The sequence below is a fragment of the Belonocnema kinseyi genome, chromosome 3 (assembly GCF_010883055.1).
Source record: "Belonocnema kinseyi isolate 2016_QV_RU_SX_M_011 chromosome 3, B_treatae_v1, whole genome shotgun sequence".
NCBI lineage: Eukaryota > Metazoa > Arthropoda > Insecta > Hymenoptera > Cynipidae > Belonocnema > Belonocnema kinseyi.
In genome coordinates this window covers 102,548,887-102,575,577 of record NC_046659.1, presented here as the reverse complement: position 1 = coordinate 102,575,577, position 26,691 = coordinate 102,548,887, and the positions used below count along the sequence as shown (strand labels likewise).

At 29.7% G+C, this 26,691-nt stretch overlaps 1 protein-coding gene across 5 annotated transcripts in view; it reads left to right on the top strand.

Annotated features, from left to right (window-relative positions):
- The window catches only part of LOC117169247, a 151,171-nt gene that overhangs the window by 117,411 nt on the left and 7,069 nt on the right, over positions 1 to 26,691 (top strand). For 2 of the 5 annotated variants that reach the window (XM_033355520.1, XM_033355519.1), the window contains exons 9-17: positions 5,242 to 5,336; positions 5,443 to 5,616; positions 10,139 to 10,354; positions 15,094 to 15,363; positions 19,158 to 19,331; positions 22,972 to 23,179; positions 24,346 to 24,593; positions 25,104 to 25,320; positions 25,409 to 25,529. In XM_033355520.1, the coding sequence (XP_033211411.1) occupies positions 5,242 to 5,336; positions 5,443 to 5,616; positions 10,139 to 10,354; positions 15,094 to 15,363; positions 19,158 to 19,331; positions 22,972 to 23,179; positions 24,346 to 24,593; positions 25,104 to 25,320; positions 25,409 to 25,529 (1,723 nt within the window). The remainder of the gene's footprint in view (positions 1 to 5,241; positions 5,337 to 5,442; positions 5,617 to 10,138; positions 10,355 to 15,093; positions 15,364 to 19,157; positions 19,332 to 22,971; positions 23,180 to 24,345; positions 24,594 to 25,103; positions 25,321 to 25,408; positions 25,530 to 26,691) is intronic. The other 3 variants (XM_033355522.1, XM_033355523.1, XM_033355524.1) reach the window with 3 other exon arrangements.

Sequence of the window (26,691 nt, the reverse complement as noted above, 5' to 3'; positions counted from 1 at the left end):
GCGTTAAGAAAAAAGTTATTAGCATGGTTTCATTTCGCAGAAACTCCTCTACAATCCCTAAAAAACTTGGCAAGTTTCGATCAGACTCCAAAGTGTGAATTCAATTTTTCGAAAATCCAAAATTTCCCAGGTTAATTAAACAAAAACGGAAACTTTTTTGGGGCAGAATTGCCCTTTACGGTAAAAAAATTCTGCAATGTGTTTTTATACCACCCTTATGTATATAGCGTGCACTGTATAATATATATATATTGTATATACAGCAAAGAGCGTCTCTTTGAAAGGCAGAGCAGGAAAAGTCTCGTGGTACGGAGGACGTTGGTGGGGGTAGCGCGCTTCCGAGAAAAATGTCCCCTACAGCCCCCATAGGCGCACTATTGAGAGGCTCGACTCTATAGTTTTAAAAAGTTAATTTTTAACCAAACTTTAATTCCATTTTCAACAAAATAGTTGAATTTTGAATAATAATGGACATTTTCAACCGAATTATAAGATTATCTACATTAATACGATTTTTCGAAAATTTTTTTAGAATTTTCTGTTTCATAAACCATAATATTATATATATATTTGATGTCTTACTATTAATTGCAGTTATTATATTTATGTATTATTTGAAATTATTTATAACTTCTTTAATTTATGAACATATTCATTTTTCATTTGATATAAATAATAATTTAATTAAATATAATTTTAGCAAGAGCTGTAAAAAATCAAATTAGTTCATTTGTTTGAACATGATTATTTCCTCATTAAAAAATGTGTTGGTCCTGAAAAGGGCAATTTAATTTCAGTGAGAACTGTAAAGTAGTCTAATTGTGAACTGGAAGAATTGAAAAAATGAACTTTGATTCGATGATAATAATAATTCCAGTGAATTTGGTAGTGTAAAGACATGGCTTTAACAAAATCTAGACATAAATCTTTTCATATTAAAAAAAGTTCAAAAAAATTAAGAATTCATTACAATTTGAGTTTCCTCTTCGAAATTTTAGATGAAGAAAGTAGTTCAAGCAATTTTTAGAGTAGAAGTAGTACTTCAAAGAAGAACTATTCTTTCCGAATTATAAAAGAAATTTTTTATGCATTGTTCGTTACAAATTCATATTTAAAAAATTATTTTGTTTAATATTTTTTTGTATAATATAATAGTATGCAACAGTAAATTCTAAAACTTTTTATTATAATTTTATAGGTTTTTTATAATGATTTATAATAATTTATATTATTATACAATTTTTTACGCTTTTAAAATCTTTCGAAATGCTTGAAAAGCTTATAAATTTTGTGTCTGAAATCTTCAAAAATCTACATTTTGTTTAAGATTTTTTTTAAATTATGTTTTTTTTTTTGCTTGAAAGTTAATTTTTTAAACAGAAAATTGGAATTATTCTATGTTTGGTTGAAATTTGCAGAATTTGTTTCTTGTAGAACAATATTAATCTTCGGCGTGACTAATTCATCTTTTTGGTTAAAAATTAATTTCTTTGGTTGAAAATGCACATATCTGATTGAAAATCCATTTCCTTAGTTGACATTTTAACTATCTGGTTGAAAATTCCTTAATTTAAAATATTTTTGTGAAAATTCATGTATTTTGTTAAAAATTAATCATTTTGGGTAGAAATTTAATAGTTTAGGTTACAAATTCAACTGTGTTGGCTGAACATTCATTTCTTTGGTTGAAAATTTAACTATAACGTTAAAAATTTCTTTTTGTTTAGTTTAAAATAATTGTTTTAACTGAAAATCTATATTCAATATTCCATTTTTGCTTGATAATTTATCTTTTCTAGTTTAAAATTCATATCTTTGGGTTTAAAACTAAACTGGTTTGCAGGCAATTCATCTCTTTGATTTAAAAATTCAACGTTTTGGCTGAAATTTTCTTATTAACTGATTGAAAAATCTGTCTTGGTTAAAAATCTAACGTTTTTTTTTTAAATTTCTTTTTTTGTTGTTGAAAATTTATCTATCCTGGTTGATGCTAAAGCTAATAAAAAGCAAACAGAAGTGACAGTAGTAAAACTTTAGAAACTGGTAATATCAAACATATTATTTTTAAAAGCAAGAAGAATTATTTTCAAAGTTTGCCGAATTCAGTTTAAAAAATTGGTTTTTATGTGTCAAAATAATATTTTCAATTAAAATTCATAAACAAAATGGTTAAGCAATGAACTGGAATTTTTAAAATAAAATTTCACATAAACTTGAACATTTATTCTTTCATTTTCAACAGCAGTTCGGCTGAGTGAGGGGAAGCCGTGTAGTGGGGGATCCCTTCGCTTGTAGCTGAGGCGGAATTGTTATTTGCCCTCTTTCCATCACTTTTCCAATTTCTCTAATTCCTTAGCTTCCCCTCCTCAAAATTTCCCCTACGCCGCTTTCCCTAATTTCCCTTACTTCCCCAGATTTTCCCCACCATGAGTTCCCCTACTTCCCCTCCTACAATTTTTTCTACCGACCCTCCCCTCATTCCCCCACCCCTACTTAATCCATCATTTCCTGTCATCATCCCGAATTTTAAAAATCTATTAGGTTAATTTTGTAGATATTTTTTCTTAAGAGTGTTTGGTTTTTTCTTAGACAGGAATTTTTCTGTATCTGCAAATTAAAAAAATTCTTCCCCTTGAGTCCATTGAAACCAGTTTTGAACTTCTTAGCGTGATAAATAAAAAAAAATTTCTTAGCGCAAACTTGACGCAGGATTTCAACCCGCCCAAAAATCTACTTAACATTTTTTTAAATTGAGTGAACGTCAGTCCTTCCTTAATATTGTGGGCACTATAGACGATTTCCTATTTTCAGTTTCACGAAAAAATTCCTACCGAAAACAGAGAGCAGGTAAAGATTTGAAAGAATGCGATCGGAATGATAATCAATGTTTTTCGCACAGATTCTGACACTAATTTTTATTTCTGTCTGTTACACTAGTACACAGCCTTCATGAAAGTCTTTTATGAAAAGGAAAGAAAATATTATTATACAATATTTTTGTGGTTAGAATCGATTTTGCTCATTTATTACAGTTTCAGTCGGTTGCCCGTCGATGCTACTTTTTTTTCAAAGAATAGAAGTGAGAGGAAATTATGGCAGCAGAATTAGGGTGAATGGTGGTAAATAAAGGTCAGGGAAACTAAGGGGAAATGAGGGGTACGTATGTAGGGGAAGTGAGAAGAAACGAGGGCAGGGGAAGTGATTGGTGACGGGACTAGGGAAAGTGGGGTATATAATAAGTGATGGGAAATGAGTGAAAGGGAAGTAGGAGAATTGAGGGTAGGGAAAATAGAAGAAGTAGCATAAATGTAGGGAAGTGTGGGAGGGGGTAGTGGAGAGTAATAGATTAGGAAGTGAGTCGAGCGGAAGTAGAGTAGAAAGAAGTTATGGAGGGAGAGGAAGCAAGTTTTGAAGTATAAGAAGGAAAACTAGGGGAAATTGGTGGGAGAAGGAGGAATAGAGAAGGGAAAGTATGGGAGAAAGAGATTTGAACGACTGAATTGTCGCTTTAACTTATTTCTTGATATTTTGTAAATCTTCGGGTAATTTACAGGCGTGAAAAACAATTTTAACAAAAATTTTTATTCCCAAAAGGTATTAAATTTTTTTTAATTTTTGACCTTTTTTCAACATTTTTTATCTCCTGAATGATAAATTCAACCATTCTATTTTTAGTTGAAATTTCATTTTTTGCAGTGGAAATTTTTCCTTCATGCGTTGAAAATGAAACTATTTGTTTGAAAACTCTTGGAAAAACTTATTTAAAAATTAAACTACTTTGTTTAAAAATAATTTTTTTCCGTTAAAAATCAACTTTTCGATTGATGATTTAACTTTCACATTTTTAGGTGAAAATGTTTGTTCTCTAATTAAAAATTCAACTCCTGCATAAACTTTTAACAAAATACATTATTTTTCCACCTGAAAATATATTTTTAACCATAAATGAAATTGTTACATTTTCAGTGAAGAAAATTAATTCTCAATAAATAAATGCATTTTTAGAAAAATTGTTATATTGTCGACTAAAGAGATGAAACTTTAACTAAAATAATAAAACTTAAAAAAAAAATTAAATCCCAAGACAAAAGTTAAAAATTCAACCAAAATGCTGATTTTTTGAAGAAGAATAATTTTCTGAAAAAACGTTGAACTTTCAACTAAAAATAATAAATTTTCAATAAAATAGTTAAATTTTGAACGAAAAAAATCAATTTACAACTAGAAATTAAATACTTAAATTTTCAGTTAAAAAATACATTTTGAAACATACATTGAACCGTTTTTCAGGAAAGAGTTAAATTTTCAACTAAAATGAGGAATCTTCAATAAGAAAATGAATTTTTATCAAACTAGTTCAACTTCAAATCAAGCTGTTGATTTTTTTAAACAAACAATTATTTACTGTCAAGAAAAAGTATTCCAAAAATACATAAATTTCTACCCATTTTTTAAATTTTGAACCACAAGGGTTAGTTTTTGTTTGTAACGAAAGATTAATTTGTGACAAAATATGAAATACTAACATTTTCAGTAAAAATAGCAATTACTTTTCAACCAAAGAAATTAATTTTTACTGCAACGGTGAATTTTGAACGAAAAAAAGTAATTTTTAATAAAGTAGTTCAACTTTTGACCAAACAGTTTAATTTTCTACCAAATTGCTGAATTTTCCAGAGGAAAATACGAACTTTTTTCAAAATAGATGAATTTTGAACAGAAACAGGTTCATTTTAAATTATAAATTTACATATTTAACAACAACAAAGAGGAAATTTTAACCAAAAGAAATCAATTTTAAAACTAAATGTTGAAATGTTTAACCAAATGATTGAATTTTCACCTGAAAAAATTTTTTCGTTAAGAAGGAAAAATAATTTCAACCAAAAAACACGTACCCTCCACCTCCTATAATTCAGCATAGGAAAATTGTTGATCCCCCCCCCCCCCAGATTTTACGTAATTTATGCACGGGCGCTATCATATATGAAGGGATACAAAATATTGAAAAAAGGTTTGCAAATTTTGGAATTATTAATAATTTTTTTCTAAAATTGCACATTTTCCAAAATCGGTTGGTATACCTGATATTATCCTTAACACAAAAAAATAAATAAGCAACATTGATGAACTCGCTTATGATTAGTTTAACAGATATTTTCTTTCCTGGGAATTGTTTCGTCGACGAAAATCGAAAATGCTAAGCAATGCTTTCGTAAATCGCTTGCGTATAATTTTTAGGAGTCCTGGTTGTTTACATTCATTCAGCCGAGGATTTGACCAGCGATCCATCCCAGTGCAATCCTTATTGCATGTTGTTCAACAACCGTAAAAAGGTTTGTATGCATGCCTGCTCTGACTGTTTAATTTGTTATTCTCATTTTTGCAATGAGGAAATATTTAGTCACGCTTTTTCCATCTGGTCTCTAATTACAATTGCAGGTCAAGACGACTCATTACATAAGGGGCACCACTTCCCCTTGTTGGGAGGCGAGGACCGAGTTCCTGGTTCAAGATTACACTCAGGTTTCTCTTAGCTTTGTCATTTACTCCTGGAACATCTCCAAAATGGCAGACACGGACATGCTTGGCCTGTCGATGCTTTCTTTATCTCAGGTAATGTTTCTCCAAAAAATAGTTAACTTACATACAAAAGGGAATTATATAGATATAGAATTATAGCTATTAGGACGTTCAATCCGTCATTCAAACCTCCCCCTCCCGAGCCCCCTCCCATACTTTCCTTCTCGACACTTCAACCTTTGCTTCACCTCCCTTACTCAACTTGTTCCTCCTCTACTTCCTCTTATCCTCCTCTCCCCAGCTTACACTACCCTTTATCCACTTCTCTTCCATCCTTTACTTCCCCTATTCTATTCACCCAGACTTCCCTTCTAGCTTTCCCCTCACTTCTCATACTTTTCCAACCCTTATTTCCCTCCAGTTCGCCTCACTTCTTATACAAACTTCCCCTGCCCTAATTTCCTTCCACATCCTCTCCCATCATTTCTACGTACTTCTTCATTTCTCATTTTTCCTCCTTTCGCAGACATAATTCTTCGCCTTTGATTTCCTTTTACGTATTAATTCCTTATATCTTCTACTTTACCTTTCGCCAGTTCCCTTACTTACGATCCCATCATTTATTCCACTTGCTCTCGTTTTTCCTACTTCACCACCCATCACTACCTCTCATTCTCCTCGCCCTACCTTTCATAGTTTAACCTCATCTTACCGTACCTTATTTCACTCCTGTTCTCTCCTCTAATTTCCATCTACTTATCATCTCCTCACTACTCCATCCCATGCTTACCCTCTCCTGATTTCCTTTCACTTCCCCCATGTCACCACCCTTCACTACTCTTCATTCTCTCTACCTAGCCTTTCATAATTTCCCCTTATTTTTCTACCCTCATTACCCTTTCTTATTCTTCCCTTATTTCCTCTTACTTCCATTACTTCGCTGCTCCTTATTTTTTCTCAGTTCCAGTACCTCCCCTTACATACCCCCTTCCTTCATCACCTATAATTTTCCATCACCTACCCCTCACCACTTCTCTACCCTCAGCGCCCTTACTTACCCTCCTCCCCTTCCATAATTTCCCCCACTTTCCTTTTTCTAATTTATCCTCGCTAACCCTCTCTCACTTATCCTCTCCAAAGTTCTCCGCCTTTCATTATTACTATTGCCACTACTATAATTTCCACTCACTTCCCCTGCTTGCAAAAAGGTAAAACAAATCTGGTAAGCCGCTGGACTTTTTGATTATATGAACTGGCAATCCGGTGTAATCGAGATAATTCGATGTAATTTGGGTAATTTGGGGTAAATTCGGTCATTCGATGTAATCTGCGTAATACGTTATAATGTTGATAACCCGGTGTAATCTAGGTAATGCGGTTTAATCCAGGTAATCCGGTGTCATCCCGGTAATCCGCTGTTATCTGAGTAATCCTGTGTAATCTAGATGATCCAGAGTGATATGGGTAATGCTCTTTCATCTGGGCAATGTGGTGTGAACTGGGTAACACGATGCAATCTGGGTAACACGGTGTAATCTTGGTAACCCCGTATAATCTGAGTTAGTCGGTTTAATGCGGGTAATCTGTGTAATTCGGTGTCGTCTCGGTAATCCGGTGTCATGTGGATAATTCAGTGTAATCTGGCTAATCCGGAGTAATCTGGATAACCCAGAGTAATCTGAGTAATCCAGTGATCTGTCTAATCAAGTGTAATGTAGGTAATCCAGTGTAATCTGTGTATTCCATTTAATATGGGTAATCCAGGGTAATCTAGGTTAATCGGTGTAATGTGTTAATTCTGGTGCAACTAGGTAATCCGGGGTAATCTGGGTAATCTGGTGCAATCCTGATAACCCCGTTTAATTTGGGTTAATCGGTGTAAAATAAGTAATGCAAATTAATCTAAGTATTCTGGTGTTATTTGTCTAATCCGGTGAAATGTGGATAATACGGTGTAATCTGTATATTCAATTTGATATGGGTAATCCTATAGTACGTAATCTGTTGTAATGTTGCTAATCCGGTGTAATATGGGCAATCCTGTATCATCTCGATAGTCCGCTTTTATCTGGGTAATCCAATGTAATCTGGATAATCAGGGGTAATATGAATCACCCGATGTCATCTGGGTAAATCGGTGTAAACTGGGTAACCTGGTTAATCTGCGTAATCCGGTGTAATGTGGGTAATCCAGTGTTTTCTAGGTAATACGGTGTAATCTTGGTAATTCGGTTTAATGTGGGTGATTCGGTGCTACCCGGGTATTCCATGTAATCTCGGTAATTCGGTACCGGTGTAATCCAATACGGTGTAATCCTGTGTGATCTAGATAAAATGGAGTAATATGGGCAATCCGCTGTCATCTGGACAACTCGGTGTAAACTGGGTAATCCGATGTATTCTAGGTAATCCAGTGTAATCTTGGTAACCCGGTTTGATCTGGGTTAATCGATGTAATGTGGGTAACCCGGTGTAATATTTACATTCCATTTAATATGGGTAATTCGTCGTAATCTTGATAACCCTGTGTAAACTGGCTATCTTGGAGTAGTTTGGGTAATTCGGTGTAATCTTTGTAATCCGGCGTCATCTGGGTCATTCGGTTTAATCTAATCCAGGGTAATCAAATTGTACTCTAAGTAATTCAAAGTAATTTAGGTAATCAAAGTAACAAACTTGTAATCTAGAGTAATCCAAGTAATTGTGACTAATTTGAGTAGATAATCCAAAAAGTTTCAACTATTGTGTTGAAAATTTTTTGTTTTTTTGCTGGAAATTAATTTCAATGATTCAAAACATAAATTTTCCATTTTTTGTTGAAAACTGATATTTACAGTTTTAAAATTCTTGTATTTAATTAAAATTTCATTACTTAAATGAAAAATTCAGAGTGTTGCTAACAAATTCATTTTTTGTATTGAAAACTGAACTTTTTTAAGATTTTACTATTTGTTTGAAAATTAAACTTTCTTGGTAAAAAATTTAACTACTCTATTTTTTTATGGTAAATTTATATTTTTAGTTAAAAATTCATATATTTTGTTAGAAAAATTGTCTTTCTTGATAGAGCGTTAATCTTTTGTTCTGCAAATTTATCTTTTTGTTTAAAAATGGTTTTTTTGTTCGTAGAAATTTACTTTTTTCACAGAAAATTGTAACTATTCGATTTTTTCGTGAAAATTATTATCTTTCCTGGTGGAGAATGTAACTAAGTGGTTAAAAAAATGTAATTTATTTAAAATTTGCCTTTTTGGGACAAAACTTAATCTCTTATCTTGAAAAATCATCAATTTTTTGGGTTAGCTTCTTGCTTGCAAATTTAACTACTTTGTTGCATGTATGATTTTTGTTAAAAAATTATTTTTTGAATTTAAAAATGCATATATTTCATTTGTGGTTAAAAATTATTGACAGTGTATAGTTGAAAATTCTTCTCTTTTGTAGAAAATTAATCTTCTTGTTTAAGAATTCCATTATTTGGTTATAAATTTAATAATTTTGTGCGAAAGTCATTTTTTGGCAGAAAATTAATCTTCTTTGGTAGAAAATAATCTTCTTGCTTGAAAGTTCTTTTATTTTTTGAAAGTTGCACTCACTTCTTAAAAATTAAACAAGTTTAAATTTTTTTAAACAAAATTAGTTTTTCACGGAAAGTTTAACTTCTCTATTTTTGGTGAAAAATTGATATTTCAAAATTAAAAATGGAATTATTTGTTCGAAAACGAATCTCTTCAGTAGAAAACTCAATTATATGATTGAAAATTCAATCATTCGTTTCAATATTTATATACCTGGTTCAAAGTTCATCTTTTTTAGGACAAAATTAATTTTATTGGTTAAAAATTCATATGTTTGGTATTAAATCCATCTATTTATTTGAAATTTTTTTATTTTGTTTGAACATTGATCTCTCTGGTTCCAAATTAAACTGATCGTTGCTTTTTATTCCTCTTTTTTATGACTGGCTTCGCCCTGGGCTTATTTTATACAGAATTTCAAAAACAATCAACTTTTTAAAGAGAAATTTTTTTTAGCTCTGGTATAACTAAAATTAAGAGAATTTATTCAGTCATATAAAATAGGTCGCCTAAACTTTTTGCACGGCAGTGTATTCCAGTTGAAAATTCGTCATTTTAGTTGAAAATTCATTCATTTGCTGGAAAATGTTATTAGTTTAAAAAAATGTATTTATTTATGTTTGTTGAAAATTCTTCAACTACAAATTTAACTAATCTATTTTTTTATGAAAAATTGAATTTTTTTCGTTTACAATTCAATTTTTTGATTGAAAACTTATCTTGGTTGAAAATTAAACTAGCTGGTTATAAGTTCATCTGTTCTGTTAAAAATTCAAAAAAAAATTCAAAAGTAATCCTTCGTGGTTGTAAAATCGTTTGAGTCTTGTTTAGGCGGAGTAATCTCCCAAAATTTTTATACAATTCGCAATAAGCCTATTCAACTACGAGTAATCTCACGTAATCCAAAGTAATTCTGTATAGAGGTAATCCAAGGTAATTAAAAAAAAATCCGGATTAATCCACCGCCTTTGGATCATATTTTAAGGGGTAAAATACTACAAAAATAGTAAATAAAGTAAAAATTATTTACATTTTAGGGAACTAGGTGGGTCGTGAGGAAAGAATTAGTATTGAGTGGTTCAACCAACATGTCCACGTTGACAGTGTCGGTTTTATTCTATCCTGTGAAGAGTGTTCAGCAAGTAGTCACAAGTAGAAGAAACAGTGTGATTCCTCCATCCATAGACGAAGAACCAAAGTCCAAAAGAAATAGTATTCCTTGGATGCAGCAAGCAGTAAGTCATCCCAAAAATGTAATATGAATTTATATTTATAAAAATAATTCTGAAATTACTATATATCAACGCTTCTATTCCATACTGCTCCACGTCGCCTTTAGGCGGTGTACAGCCAATGGTGTATTGAAAAAGCTACTACACTAAACTCTCGCTTTCAGTCCAATGTCGGAGGTTGATTTCAAATAACCTTAGACTGATTTCGGGGGTATGGAAACGTAAACAGCAAGTGTCGCCTGACTCGTTTCCAATTGGAATGTATATATAATATTGCAACCGCTCTTGCCCTGCTCCCCTGAGAAACTGTGTGAGCGAGCAATTCTAAGAAGGCTGAGAACGGGGTGACTGAAAGCGAGAGTTTGGTGTATTAACTTTTTGTTTCGGAATTCATCTCGTGTGATTGAAAATTATATTACTTCGTTAAAAATTTAATTATTTTCATGAAAATGCAACTATATTGTTGAAAAGTAATCTTTTATCTAAAATTCAACTACTTTGATCAAAATTCATTTTTGAGTTGAAGCTTCATTTCGTTGCATAAAAATTTAACTATTTTGATGAAAATTTGTTTTATTTTTGTTTGAAAATTTATTTTCCAAATTGACCATTAAATACTACATTTTCGATTACAAATTTAATTAATTTGTTCAAAATGTATCTTTTGATTGAAAGTTCAAATTTTTTGTTAAAAATGTATGTGTTTTGTTGAAAATTCTTTTGTTAAAAATTAATTATTTTGGTGAAAATGCAACTGTGCTGTTAAAAATTCATCTTTTAATAAAAAAATGCAAATACTTTGTTAAAAAATCTTTTTTTTTTATTTTAAGGTTCATCTTTTTGCTTGAAAATTTGACTATTTTAATGAAAATTCGTCTTACGTTTGGATGGAAATAAATTTTTTAAACAGATAATTAAATATTCCATTTTCGGTTAAAATGTATCTTTTGTAGTTAAAAATTCAACTTTTTGGTTTAAAATGAATGTATTTTTTTGTATTCGTCTTTCATAGTATAAATTGTAACCTGCTTGGTTAAAAATGTATCCGTTTTTGTTGTAGATGCAATTTTTTGGTTACAAATTAATTATTTTGTTGAAAAGTGCAACTATAATTTTAAAAAGCCACGCTTTTAATTAAAATATTCAACTACTTTTTTAAAAATTCATTTTTTTAGTTAAGGGTTTATCTTTTTTCTTGATAATTTAACTATTTTGATGCACATTCGTCTAATGTTTGATTTAAAATAAACTTTTTAAACTGACAATTTAGCTATTACATTTTTTGGTTGATAATGTATCTTTTTGGGTCAAAAATATAACTAATTGGTAAAAATTGTATGTTTTTCAGTTAAAAGTTCAACTGTTTGTTTGAAAATAAGTCTTTTGGTAGAAATCTAATCTTCTTGGTTAAAACTGTAGTAATTTTGTTTAGAAATGCAACGGTTTGGTTTAAATTTAATCATTTTGTTAAAAAAGCAATTATATTGTCAAAAAGTCATATTTTTCATCAAAAATTCAACTGCTTTGATGAAAATACCTTTTCAAAATAAATTTTTTTAACTGATAATTAAATACTCAATTTTCGGTTAAAAATTTAAAAAATGGGATAAAAATTTATCTTTTCTAGTTCAAAGTTCAGCTTTTTGGTTAAAATTTATGTATTTTTTTGAAAATTTGTTTTTTGGTAGAAATTTAGTCTTCTTCATTGAAAATGTTTCCCCTTTGGTTGAAAATGCAACTATATTGTTAAAATGTAATCTTTTTTATCAAAAACTCAACTGCTTTAAAAAATTATTTTTTTATTTAAATGTTCATCCCTTTGATTGAAAATTTAACTATTTTGATTGAAATTCGTATAATATTTGGTTGAAAATAAATTTTTCAAACTGACAATTAAATATTTTATTTGCGGTTAAAGATTTAACTAATTGGTTAAAAATTTAACTTTTTCATTGAAAGTTTAACGTTTTGTTTAAAAATGTATGTATTTGGTTGAAAATTCGTCTTTCTTGGTAGAAATTATAATATTCTTGATTGAAAATTCATTCGTTTTGTTTAAAAATGAATTTTTTTAATTTAAAATTAATTATGTTGTTGAAAATGAAACTATATTTTTTGAACTCATCTTTTTATAAAAAATTCAACTACCTTGTTGAAAATTAATTTCTTTAGTTGAAGGTTTATCTTTTTGCTTGAAAATTTAACTATTTGAATAAAAATTCGTCTTATGTTTGGTTGAAAATAAATTTTTTAAACTGATAAATGTTCAACTTTCGGTTAAAAATGTGTCTTTTTCAGTCACATATGAAACAAATTGGTTTAAAATTTATCTTTTTAGTTGAAAGTTCAAATTTTCGTTAAAAATTCGTCTTTCTTGGTAGAAATTTAAGCTTCTTGGATAAAAATTTAGTCTTTTTAATTAGAAATACAATTGTTTGGTTTAAAATAAATTATTTTGTTGTAAATGAAAGTATATTGTTAAAAAGTCATCTTTTTTATCAAAAATTCTACTACTTTGATAAAAATTCCTTTTTAATTAAAATTTCATCTGTAGGTTTTAAAATTTCTTTTCATATTTTCTTGAAAATAATTTTTTTTAACTGATAATGAAGTATTGCATTCGCGGTTAAAAATTTAACGAATCAGTTAAAAATTTATCTTTTTCTGTTGAAAGTTAATGTTTTTGGTTGAAAAATGATCTATTTTAGTTAAAGATGCAATTGTTTGGTTTGAAATAAATGATTTTGTTAAAAATGCAACTATATTTTTAAAAAGTCAATTCTTTATCAAAAATTAATTTTTCATTATAGTTGAAAGATCATCTCTTTGCTTAAAAATTTAATTATTTTGAGGAAACTTTGTTTCGTGTTTGACTGTAAATAAATTTGTTAAACTGAAAATTTAACTTTACCATTTTTTGTTCAACATTGATATTTTTCGGTCAAAAATCTAACATTTAGTTCAAAATTAATCTTTTTTAGTTAAAATTGCAACTTATTAGATAAATATTTATGTAGTCGGTTAAAAATTCGTCTTTCTTGCTAGAAATTTAATTTTCTGAGTTGACACTTTTTTCTTCTTGGATAAAAATGCAATTGTTGGGTTGTAATATTAACTGTTACATGCTTCATGGACAATTCATTTTTTTTTATTAAAAAGTGGATTATTTGACTTAAATTTTTAATTTAATTTAATTTTTAAGTCTACTTTCTGAATTTTTTTTTTTTATTTAAAATTCATAATTATAGTTAAAAATTAAACTATATGCTTTTAAATGAATTTTTATGTCAAACAAAATTTTATGTGGAAAGTTGTACTTTTTGGTTAAAAATTATATTTTTGAAGCAAAAGTTTAACTTTTTGTACATAATTTGTCTCTTAAGATTTGAAATTAAATTTTTTTCAAATTCAAGTATTTTGTTAAAAAGTCGTCTTTTTGGATAGAAAATTATTCTTGTTTGTTGAAAGTTCAACTTTTGATCGAGAATTTAATCAACTTTTTAAAAATGCGTTCTTCTTGATTGAAAATGAACTTTTTTGTTAAAAATTTATTTTTTATTTATTTACAAGTCCACTTTTTCTGAAACATTTGAGTCTTAGCTTGAAAACTTTACTATTTTGTTAAACATTCATCTTTTCAACTATCTTTGAATTTAAGTCTCTTTTGTTTGCAAATTCGACCGTCTGATTGAAAATGCATCTTTTTATGTTGCAAATGCAACAATTTTGTGGAAAAAATTTTCTTAGAATGGAACTATTTTGTTAAAGTCATCAATTTTGTTCAAAAATTCAACTATGCTGTTAAAAATTCATTATTTTGAATTAAAAATTTATCTTTTATGGTAGAGAAGTCATCCTTCATAGTAAAAAATTTATATTTTTTGGTTGAAAACTAACTTTTTGGTTAAAAATTCAACTGTCTTAGAAAAAGTTCTTCTTTTTAGCTTGAAAATTGTTACTACTTCATTAAATCTGTAACTATCTTATGATTAGAATTTTTTTTAGTTTTTTTTATTCGTCTTTTTAGCTTGCAAATTTTACAACCTGGTTAAAATTTTTTTAATGTTTCGTAAAACTTGCCTCATTTACCAGATAGCTAATTTATTTAATTGTTTATGCAACTGTTTGGTTAAAAATTGTTTTATTTTTTTGTAAAAAATTCATCTTCCTTGGTAAAAAATTTATTTTTTTGGAAGAAAACTAACTTTTTTATTAAAAATTAAACTATTTAAAAAAAAGTTCATCTTTTTAGTTTGAAACTTTTCTCTACTCGGTTAAATCTGTAACTATCTGTTTGAAAACTCGTGTCTTTTATTATAAGGTCTAATTATTAATGCAACTTTTCGATTGAAAATTTTTTTTCTTATTTGTCTTTTTAGTTTGAAAATTTTACAACTTGATTCAATGTTTAACTTTTTTTTAAACACCTCTCTTTTACCAGAAAGCTGATTTATTTAATTGTTAATTCAACTATTTAGTTGAATTTTTTTTCTTGAAAATTTATTTTTGTGTGCATCTTGGGAATTTAAAGTTATTAAAAAGAATTTATAAACCTCATCCATCGACTGCGTTACTTTCGGGAGAGGAAGGTGGCAAAAAACCCAAAGTTGGTAACGTAATTTATGATTGGCCCATAATTGGAAAAAATTTGCAATAGGACCTGGAGCCTTACACCGCTCGAACGCGACGTGGAGCGATATGAAGTGGAGGCGTCGATATATTCTAAAAAAAAATATTGTTCTGATTAATTTTAATTTCAGAAGCTGCTTTTATCTCACAGAGACGTAGACCCTGCGTCTTCCGACATTTCCAGTTTACTTTCAACCGGAAGTGGTTTAATGGAAGTTACACTCATGAGAGCAAAAGATTTAGTCGCCAAGGATTTAAATGGATTTAGCGATCCATATTGTGAACTAAAATTAAACAACGAAACAAAGTACAAAAGTAGCATAAAAAAGAAGACATTAAATCCTTCCTGGGATGAAAGCTCTATTATGGGGTTACCTAGAAATGGAGAAACTTTGGATGTGGTAGGAAAATATTTTTCATTTTATATTTTTCGGGTTCTGCAATAGAGGGCGTAAAAAAATTGGAAATAAAAAACAGCCTTATTTTCAAAATTCTTGTGAATTTTCAATATTTTCAGTTTTTCAGAACAAAATCTAATTATTTTAAATCTCTAAAAAGCAAAATATTTTCTAAAAGGCTTGCAATTTATCCTACTAATTTAAGCAATTAAACAATTATCAATTAAATCATGAAAAACAATTCAAACATTAAATCAGGTTAAACCATTTTTAAACCATAAAACTTTTGCAAAAATCGTTAATATTTTTTTTTTTCGTAGTCTGGATAATGTGCCCAATTGGATGGTGTATCATTTTATTTGATAATTCATCTCCTTGCAAGGGTTTAGTGGAAAATTGAACCATTTTCTTGAAAATATGAGTTTTTGTTAAATACTTAATTTTTTAATTGAAAATATAATCATTCCCTTTTTGCTTGAAAAGTTATTATTTTTAATTGATAATTCACGTATTTTGTTGCAAAATCGTCTTTTGGTTAAAAATGAATCTTCTTATCTGAAAATTCATGTTTTGGCTTACAAATTTTATCATTTATTTAAAGAAACAATAATTTTGTGTAAAAATATTTTTTTGGTTGAACACCTAACTATTTTGGTTGAAAATTCGTATTTTTTAGTAGTGAATTAATTTTTTTGGGTTAAAGTCATTTTTTTTATTAAAAATTCAAATAGCTGTTTAAAAATTGAATTAGTTTTCAAAAAGATCCATTTTGATAGTTAAATATTTTTGAGTTTTGTTCAAATTGGTTTCGTTGAAAATTTTAACTATTTTGTTGAATTTTTCTTTTAAATTCAATAATTTTCTTTTTAGTTGAATATTGATCCTTTTTAAATAAATTAACGTTGGATTTTGTTAAAAATTCGTATTTCGATTAACAATTAATCTTTCTCTCCGAAGTTTCATTTTTTGCATTTATTATTTTTTTTTTATTAATAATTCTTTTTTGTCATTGTTAATAATTTTTTCTTTTTAACTAAAACTATTTTTTTGCAGATTAATTTTTTGATTTACTTTTTCAACTGATAATTTAACTGCACTTCATTACTTGATTCTATTTTTTTTAAGTTGAGAACTCGACTATTGAGTTGAAAATTCGATTATTTTTTTAAAAAATCCATTTTTCGTGGAAAATTAATCATGATTGAAAATTGATCTGTTTGGTAGAAAATACTTTTTCTTTTTGGAAAAAATCTATAAGTTTTTAAATTATTTTTTAAGCTGAAAATTTAACTGTATTCCATTTTTAATTGTTATTTTTTCAAGTTGGCCATTCGACTTTTAAGTGCAAAATTCATGCATTTTGTAAAAAAATTGTCTTTTTTGGTGGAAAATTAATCCTGCTTGATAGTTCGTTGTTTTTTCTGTAGGAAAACTATTTTCTTTATTTAAATCTTTAAATCGAAAATTTAACTGTATTTTGTTAACAAAATTGTATTTTATGGTCAAAAATTAATCCTGCTGAAAATTCCTTTATTTGCATAAAAATTCCTGTTTTTTTTTTTTTTTGGTAGAAAATCTTCTTTATCTTAATTCAATTTTGTAACTGAAAATTCAACTGTATTCTATTTTTGATAATAATTTTTTGGTGGTAGGAAATTCGACTATTTATTTGAGAATTCGGCCTATAATTTGAAAATTATTGTATTTTGTTAAAAAATTGTCTTTGTCGGTGAAAATTAATCGGTGAATTAATCCTGCTTGAAAATTCGTTTTTTTTTTTTTGGTAAAAAAGCTATTTTTTTAATTAATTGTTTTTAACTAGAAATTGAACTGTATTCTACTTCTGACTGGTTTTTTTTTGAGTTGAGAATTTGTCTATTAAGTTGAAAATTAATTTATGTTGTTTAAAAGTTGCCTTTCTTTGTGGAAAATTAATCCTGCTTCAAAAATAGTTTTTTCGGTAAAAAATATATTTTTTATTTTCAAAATTAATTTCTTTCAACTTAAAATTTTAACTATACCATTCTTGGTAATGAATGCTTAAACATTTTTTTTAAAGCTCTTCTTTCTGGATTGTAAATTCAACTATTTTGGGGAAAAAAACATTTCTTTGGTTGAAAATTTAACTATATTCTTGAAAATGCGTATTAATTGTGTTTGAAAACTAATTTTTTTGAGAAATCGCCTTTTTGTATTGTAAATTTACCTATTTTGGGGGAAAAATCATTTCTTTGGTTAAAAATTTAACTTTATTGTTGGAAATGCGCAGTTTTTGAGTTTGAAAATTTTTTTTTATAAAATGATAACTATATCATTTTTTGCTCAAATTTGGCTTTCTTAGTTTAAAATCATGTGTTTTGGTTAAAAATGAAGCTATTTTGTAGGAAATTCAAAAAGGTTGTTACAAAGTAATTTTCGGATTGAAGATTCATCACCTTAGTTTAAAATTCTTCTCCTCAATTGAAAATTTAACCATTTTTTTTTAAATATGACATTTTGTTAAAAAATTTGTTTGATTGAAAATGTAATATTTCCCTTTTTGGTTTAAAATTTATCTTCTTAATTTTAGTTGAAACTGGTTTCTTCAACATTGAACTATTTTCTTAAAAATGCATTTTTTTTTAGGAATTTACTTTTTGGAAATTGAAACTATTTTAGTAAAATTTAAATATTTTGTTGAAAATTCATGTTCTTAACTGAAAATTTAACTATTCCATTTTTATTTTAAGTTTTTTTTTAGTTGAGCATTCGACTATTTGGTTGAAAATTCTATTATTTCATTTAAAAATGGTCTTTTTTGTTGAATGAAAATTTGGTCTCAAAATTTTATCTTTTCGGTTAAAATAATTTTTTTGTAGTAGAAAATTAACTTTTTTAACTGAAAATTGTAACTTTTCCATTATTGATAGTAAATTAATCTTCTTTAGTCGAAAATTCAACTATGTGTCTGAAAATTTACAGATTTTGTTGAAATTGGTCCTGCTTTCTAGAAAATTAATCTTTCTGGTTGAAAACTTGTCTTTCTTGTTTGTAAATTCAACTATTTTTTCAGAAAATTAAACTATATAGTTGAAATTATTTTTTCTTTTTAGAAACTTAATTATTTAAATGAAAATAAAAATAGTTCAATTTATGATTATGAGATTTTGGCCTAGACATAATAAAAATATTAGAATCTTACAACATTTTCAAAGTCGGGCAAAATTTTTTCTTTCCGAAAAAAAATAATATTCAAAAAAATAATATTCAAGATGGTTGGAAAAAAATTTCGTTAATGAATTTATGTCAACAGTTTCTGAAAAAGACGAAAAAGAACTTGAATTTTAAGTTTTTATATATAAAAAAACCGTTTGAAATAGAACAAATTAAGTTTGTAATTGATAAATAATTCCGAAGCGAAATACATATTTTAAGAATTTTAAATACTTCGAAATCCACTAGATTTTGAAATCTAAATGCATCTCAGGAGGTGCTTCAATTTTGGGATACTTTTTAAAGCTTTTAAAAATCGTTTTAGGTTAATTACGTTTATGCAAATGAGATTTTTCCTTGAAAATAATATATTGAGATCCTACAAGATTTTTGAAAATCGGACATATTATATCGTTTACGAAAAAAAATTAAGTTAGCATCATGAGGGACACAAAACAAAACATTTTAGTGCCATGCTGTTTTTGATTTTCTAATTTTTTTACTCAACTTATTCCTCCAGTTTCTCCAAATACCTATCAAAAACTACTTTGTCAGTAGTTTAGGGAATTGTTCGATGTCCTAAATTTTGGAAATAAAATTTCCAGATATTATGGGATCACGACACTTTCTGCATGAAAGATTACTTAGGGAAAGTGTCTTTGACTCTCGAAGATATCAGAAGGCTTTCGAACAGCGATCAGTCTCACTGGTTTACTTTAAGAGGAACCAAGTCGGGATCTGTTGAGCTAAAAGTGAAAGTTCTAACTGAAGAGTGTGAAGTAAGTTAACCAGATTTTTAATTGTTTACGAAAATTAATAGAAATTAAAAAAGGTAGGCGCTAAGCGTCTACAAAAAATGGTTTTCTAACCTAATAAGACGTTCAATAAGTATTTCAAATTTTCCCTTCCATACTATGTCTCTCCTACTCTCCCTCCTTTTTCCCACTTTTGCTCCAAGCAGATAATTCCCCTCAAACAGATGATTCCCCCTATCAATTATTATCTATTCAATCCCTTCCGTACTTCTTTCTCCTCTAAAGACCTTCTCTCTCATTTTCTTCACTACTCTTACTTTTCTCTACTCTACTTCTCCTCTCCTACTGCACTTCACTTCCCCAACTCCTCCTTCTCCCGATACGTTCACGCCACCTTTTATCACTTCTCATGCTTCTTCTTACTTCACCGCCTTCACTCCCTCTCCTTCAGTCTTCTTTCCCTACCCAACTATAATTCTCCTACTCTAACTTTCCATATTTCTCCTCGCTTTTCCTACTTCTCTCTCCTCTTCTTCCTCTCTTGAATGTATCTTCACTTTCCTACTCTTCAACTCCTCACTTCCAATAATATCCCTCGATTCTCCTTCCATAGCTTTCATCACTTCTTATATTCTCACTTACTTCCCTTCCAGTTTCCTTGTCTATTTCTCTTCCTGCTCTAACTTCCCATACTTCCCCTCGCTTCGCCTACTTCCTCCTTCTATTATTCTCCTAGTGCCCCTCTCTTCACGTCTAATGATATCTCTCTCTTAAATCCCTTTTCTAGTTTCCCCTTCCCCTTCTTCCATCACTTTTTGGTGTCTCCGCAATTTCTCTCACCCTCCCCGAACTTTCTTTCACCCTCTTTGCAATTTCCCCACTTACTCCCTCTGCTTTTGCATTCTTGGCTCTGATTTGCTTCCCCTCTTCTACTGACCCCTATTTTCCTACTCTCCGTTTCCTAACTTCTACTAATATCACTTGGCTCCCTTTCCCCACCTCTCATGACCTCTCATTTCCACTCCACCTCCTGTTGTCCACCTGTTGTCCACCTCATTTCTACAAGTATCCCTCTTTCAATCCCTCTCTTCAATTCTTCCTTTCCTCCTTCCATTACTTCATATGTTTTCCGTCACTTCATTTTCTCTACTCTTCTTTCTTGAACCTACTCCCCCTTTCCACTTATAATTTATCTTATATCACCTCCCTTATTTTTCCTCGCTTTCTCTGCTTCTCTCTCCTCTAATTCTCTTCCACTCACCCTATTTCCCTACTCCACCTCTTACTTTTAATATTGACCCTCTCTTACTCCCCCTCACCTAAATCCCCTTTTTACACCTTTTGTAACTTTTAATGTTTTTTCTCACTTCCATTATTTGCCCTTGCTTTTCATACTTCTCCTACTTCTCCTATTTCTTCCTTTCCTCTCGCTTCTCCTAAATTTCTTTTACTTCCCCTCTCGGAAAAAAATATGACGGACGATTTTTTTTTAATATATGATTCCAATTTTTTACAACTACATACTAATAGTCATATTAAATGTCATAAAATCAGTTAAAACACTTCTTACAAATATTTACGAGCTCGTCATAACATTTATTTATATTTGTTTTTAGTTAGTTTATATATTTACAAAGTAATAAGTAAACTGGTACCTCAAGATTAAAAACACTTGTAGGTTTTATTTTTTCAATGTTTTGGTAAGAATATACGTAAAACAATGCTTCTTTTACCATTTTTAAAATCCAAACTAATTGTTGAGGTTATAAACAAATATAATAAACAAATGCATGTGTTAGCCATTTTGTGATCTAGAGACTTTGTTCCTTCTACAAAATTGATTAAAAAAATTTGTCGGAAATAAATAATATGTATGATTTCTTAATATCTGATGATAATGGATAATTGTTTAAAAATAAATTTGATAAATAAAAACAAATTTTTACCAATTTCCAACTGGCAGCTTTAAGTTACTGAACGAAATCTATTTTAAATTAATTAGGAACAATCTTTCCTTTCGATACTTTACCAGCCAACAATAATTTTTTTAGTTTATAAACAATTTAATAAACCCATTCACAATTTAACTTCTTTTCAATAAATGGATCTTATCTTTTATCATGAGATCATCTGCCAGTGACTCGCAAAAAACCTTATGTTACTTTATCAAAAAACAATCATTATTTCTTATTTTATACACAATTTTGTTAACAATTTTGTAAACAAATTCACAGCTTGACTACTTTTTAACAAATGAATTTATTTTGTTTACGAAATCGACTGCCAATAACTTAGAAAGAATCCTATTTAGTAGCAGACATTGCGAAGTAACCTGTTTTGTTATTTAATTTAATAAATTTTATAAATAAACACAGATTTTTCCATTTTTAACCAGAAGTTTTCGCTTTTTCAACGAAATTTACTCTAAATAACTTCGCCATATGCCATATATCATTTTTAAGAGAATGAACAACAGTTTTTTTTAACAATTTTAATTTTAATGTCTGTGGTGTCATGTCTATTCTATGATGACAGAACTGTTCTGGAACAAAAAGGTAACAGTTTTCTAGAAGACTGTGACAAAATTGTGAACGAACTATTCTAGAACAAAAAGGTAACATAGTTCTAGAACACTGTGACACTGTGATCACAGACGCATTAAAATATTTTTTTCAAGTTTATTTCCGCCTCGCAGGATATTTCGACGGGTTATCCCTGGAATAACCCTGTAACACTGTTCCATATTTGATAAATAACAGTTCTAGAACTGTTATAGAATTGTCCTAGATTTTTTACAACGCAGCGTACCGAAGTTCTAGAATTTTTCTAGAAATGTTACAAATCGGTTGTCACAACGTTCTAGATCTGTTAAAAATTTGTTCTACAACATTTGTAATTGAGTTCTAGAATTGTTCTAGAAATATTACAGGTCGATTGTCACGGCGTTCTAGATTACAGAAATATTGGATCACACTGGTAACCGAGTTCTAGAATTGTTCTAGAAATTTTACAGGTAATATGTCACAGTGTTGTAGAACTATTACAGAATTGTTCTAGGGTATGGGATATGACATAGTTACTCGCATGTTCGTAACTTGTTACTAGCCTGTTCTAGAACACGTTCTTTTGTGTTCTTGAACAGTTACAGATCTGTTCTGTAACCATGTTTACTGGGTAAGTGTATTAAAAAAAAATTATTTAAATAGATAACAAACGTTTCCGGTCGACAAAGTTTGTTAATAAATTAAGATCCTTTCGGAGTTATTGGCAGGCGCTTTCATAAATAATTTGCAGTCGATTTTTTTTACCAAAATACAACATTCATTTGTTGAAAATTTTCCGATGTAATTTAAAATTGATTCCGTTGAGAAAACGAAATCTGCCGTTGGAAAAATGACGAAAATATGTATTTATTCATAAAATTTAATTAAACAATAAAAATTTTATATAAAGTATTTAAAAAGTGTCACATTATTCATCGCCTGCAAAATTTTTATCAATATTGTTAAACAAACGACGGGGTTTGATCCTCAAATTGCTAAGATATCTCTTTTTTAATTAAATTTGTTTCTAAAACTGGAAATTACTTTAAATTTTTAAATAATGGTAAGTAATTGGAAGCATATAAAAATCTCTATAACTAAAACGAAATTAACAATTATAGACGCAAAGTACATATGCTGCAAGCAACATCAGTGAAGCTTCCACTCGACCAAGTGCAGAACCCGAAACGATATCAAATATATCAAGTATAGTTCGGAGGCCCTCGATGGAAAAATCGAAAATGAGGCTTCATTTGGAACCAGTTGTTCCTCCACCACCTCCACCTCGAACTGTTACTTTATTAAAACCACCTTCTTCTAATCACTCTGGTATTATTATTAATCTTTTATCACCCCAACAGCACGCAATATTGCAGCAAAATTGTAATGCTGTTGCAATACATGAATTTTCTCTCCCAATTAATAATGCTTTTCAATATTGGTGACATGTTGCTTCAATGTTGATGCAATTTTGATGCAATGTTGCTGAAACATTTCTGCAATGTTGATGCAATGTTGGTTCAATGTTACTGAAATGTTTATGCAATGTTTGTGCAATGTTGGTGCAATGTTGCTGAATTATTGATGCATTGCTGATGCAATGTTAGTACAACGTTGATGAAATATTGCTGAAATTTTAATGCAATATCAGGGCAATTTCAGTGCAATGTTGATTTAATGTTGGTCCAGTGTTGCTGAAATATTTAAGCAATCTTAATGCAATTTTAGTAAAACGTTGTAGAAATATCCCTGCAATGTTCGTGCAAGGTTAGTACAATGTTGGTGCAAGGTTGTCACAATGTTTCTGAAATATTGTTGTAAGGTTAGTACAACGTTGCTAAAATATTGCTGCAATGTTGATACAATGTTGCTGAAATATTTCTGCAATGTTGGTGCAATGTTGATGCAATATTGCTGCAATGTTAGTACAAAGTTAATTAAATGTTGATGAATTGTTAGTGAAATGTTGCTGAAATATTGATAAAAAGTTGAGGCAATCTTGAGGAAATGTAGATTTCATTGTTGGTGCAATGTTTCTGAAATATTGAAACAATGTTGATGCAATGTTGATGAAATGTTAGTACAAAGTTGCTGAAATATTGCTGAAATGCTAGTGCAAAGTTGCTGAAATATTGATACAATATTGATGCAATTTTGGTTCAACGTTGCTGAAATATTACTGAAATGCTAGTGCAAAGATGCTGAAATATTGATGCAGCATTGATGCAATGTTGATGCAATGTCAGTACAACGTTGCTGAAATACTAGTGCACAGTTGCTGAAATATTGATACAATATTGCTGAAATGCTAGTGCAAAGTTGCTGAAATATTGCTACAATATTGATGCAATTTTCGTTCAACGTTTCTGAAACTTTGCTGACAATGTTGCTGACATATGTTTGCCATGCTGCAATGTTGCTGCAATATTTCGTGCTGTTGGGGTATCTTTTGAAATGAAAATAGAGAACGAAAGCGATTAATTTAAAGTATGCAGAAATTTATTTTTGTCCTGTAGACAAAGCTAGCACAACCAGCAAAGATTCTAATGAAGTTAATGGAGGAACGAATTCTTGGACTCCTAGAGTGATGACAGAAAATATTTCTGATGCTCTCGATGAAGCTGATTCGACTCCAAAATTAGTAGAACGGAGGTCTTCTCATCATAGCTTAACTCCGAGTCCTGAGCAAAGCTTTGGGAAGAAGATGCCTCAATATAATAGTTTTAGAGTCATGAAGCAGAAGGTCAGTCTTTTGAAATTAATTTAAGAATAGGTGAGTCCATAGGTGATTTTGCCCACAGCTGTTGAAAAATATAAAAAACAAACTTTTAAACTTTTTCAACTTATTTTTTCAATATTTCTTGATTTTCCGTTCGATTTGGAAGAACTAATTATAATTTTGTAATCGCAAACAAACATTATACATTGGATTTTTATGTGAAAAGGAAAAAACAAGACACCAGGATTTTTTACATTCTGAAATTCGTATTGTACGCTACGCCCTAGTACACTCAAATCCCGATATAAGAACGGTTTCGAGCATGTCTTTCATTGGCCTTGATCTTAAATCTGAGGAATCCAAACGAAAACAGACAGGTCAGCGTGAATAATTTATGTTGGAACTTGACGGATTACGTATCCTGATTCCGAAACCTCAAGTTCTAGGAATATAGTAAACCGAAGGTTTATATATCGGGAGTCGAGTCTAATTAATCATAATGTAATTGTGGTATAATTGAATTTTTTTGTACAGATGAAGAGGGGTCTAAAACTTCGAAGGTTTCGTTCTGAAGTTAATATTGAAGACAAGTGTGATAGCAAAGGAGTTACTTTAAGTTTGGAACCAAGAGGAGGTGGCGAAGCAGATGCAACCGAACTTTTGCAAGGAGCTTTGTCGCATGCTGTATCCCAACCAGACATGCTCGGTAGGGTAAGACAACCTAGTCCTCGACTAAGGATGAGGCCAAATGGTTAGTTGAAAAAACACCAGAAATTTTCTGAATTAATTTAATTATTTCTTAGCTACTGGGTATTTATCTAAGCTGAAACTTCTTCCAGATTTAAAAATTCTGAATGGAGTGAGGGAGAAGTATTCTGGAATCGAAGGAAAGGTCCTTCAAGCACAGGGTCTTCATGTGGCTCATATAGCACAACTCTATGTTCGAGTCAAGTTCCAAACGTAAGTATGAACCCTATGGTGTCCATTTAAAAACTAAATATTTTTTATAAATGTCTTAGCCGCAATTGCATTGAGGAAAATAATTGAAATGTCTTTTTTATGTAATTAGTTTTGAATTTACGAAAGGTCTTTAAGGTTATGTAATGTGTTAAAGATAAACAAGAAGTCAAAGGAGGCGCCGAGCGTCTGCAAAAAAGGGCTTCGTAACTTTTAGGACGTTGATTAAGTATTTTAAATTTCGCCCCCTCCCCTCTTTCTCCTGTCAACACCTCTTTTATCCTATACTTTCCTATCACACTCTATCCGATCCTATCTTATCATCCTATTTTTTACTCCCCCCTCAGACCTCACTTGCTTCCCCATACATACATTCTTTTCTTCCCATTGCCTTATCAACTCCTACTTTCTCATCTTTCCCTTTTCTCACATCTTTTATCTACACTCCCAACCCCTCCCGTACTTCTCATCCCTCAAATTTCCTGTACTTCACCTCTTCCGTTTAATTCCCTTCCTAGTTCCCATCCCCCCTTACTATCTCAACACATACTTCTCCTTCCCTGTCATTTTTCACTTCCACTTCTCAAACCTTCTCCTACTTTTTATCTCCAACATGCCCTTTCCATCCATACTTCCCCTTCTATTCTCTAACTTCCCTCCTTTTCTTAGTTACCTTCCTGGAAAAAACTTCCACAGTCGGATAAACAATAATGAAGGTTTCTGTCCAGGGCTACAAAGCCCTGAAAAAAATTGGAGGTAATTATTATTTTTTTTTTTTACTCTGATAGAATCAAAGTTTTTGAATGCTTAAAAATGCCAAATTTGGATCCAGAAATTTGCTTAAGTTCTAAATAATGACAATGTCTTAATCCCTCAAATTTTGATTTACATAAAAAAGTACCTTCCTTATGGTATTTATATTTTAAAAAAAGTATTTTAGGACATGCTTCAAGCATTGATTGAAAATAATTTTATCCCGAGTCCCTTTTACGTCGAATACTTTTTTTATCTCGAACATCCTAAAATAAACACAAAAGAGGGGATATATACGTGTATATATATATATAAGTCTTTGGTGACGGTCTGAGAAGACGGCCAGATACTAACTTCCATACATCACAACGCTGCTGAAGGCTGGTGACCTTCTCAGCATGAAAACAAAAAC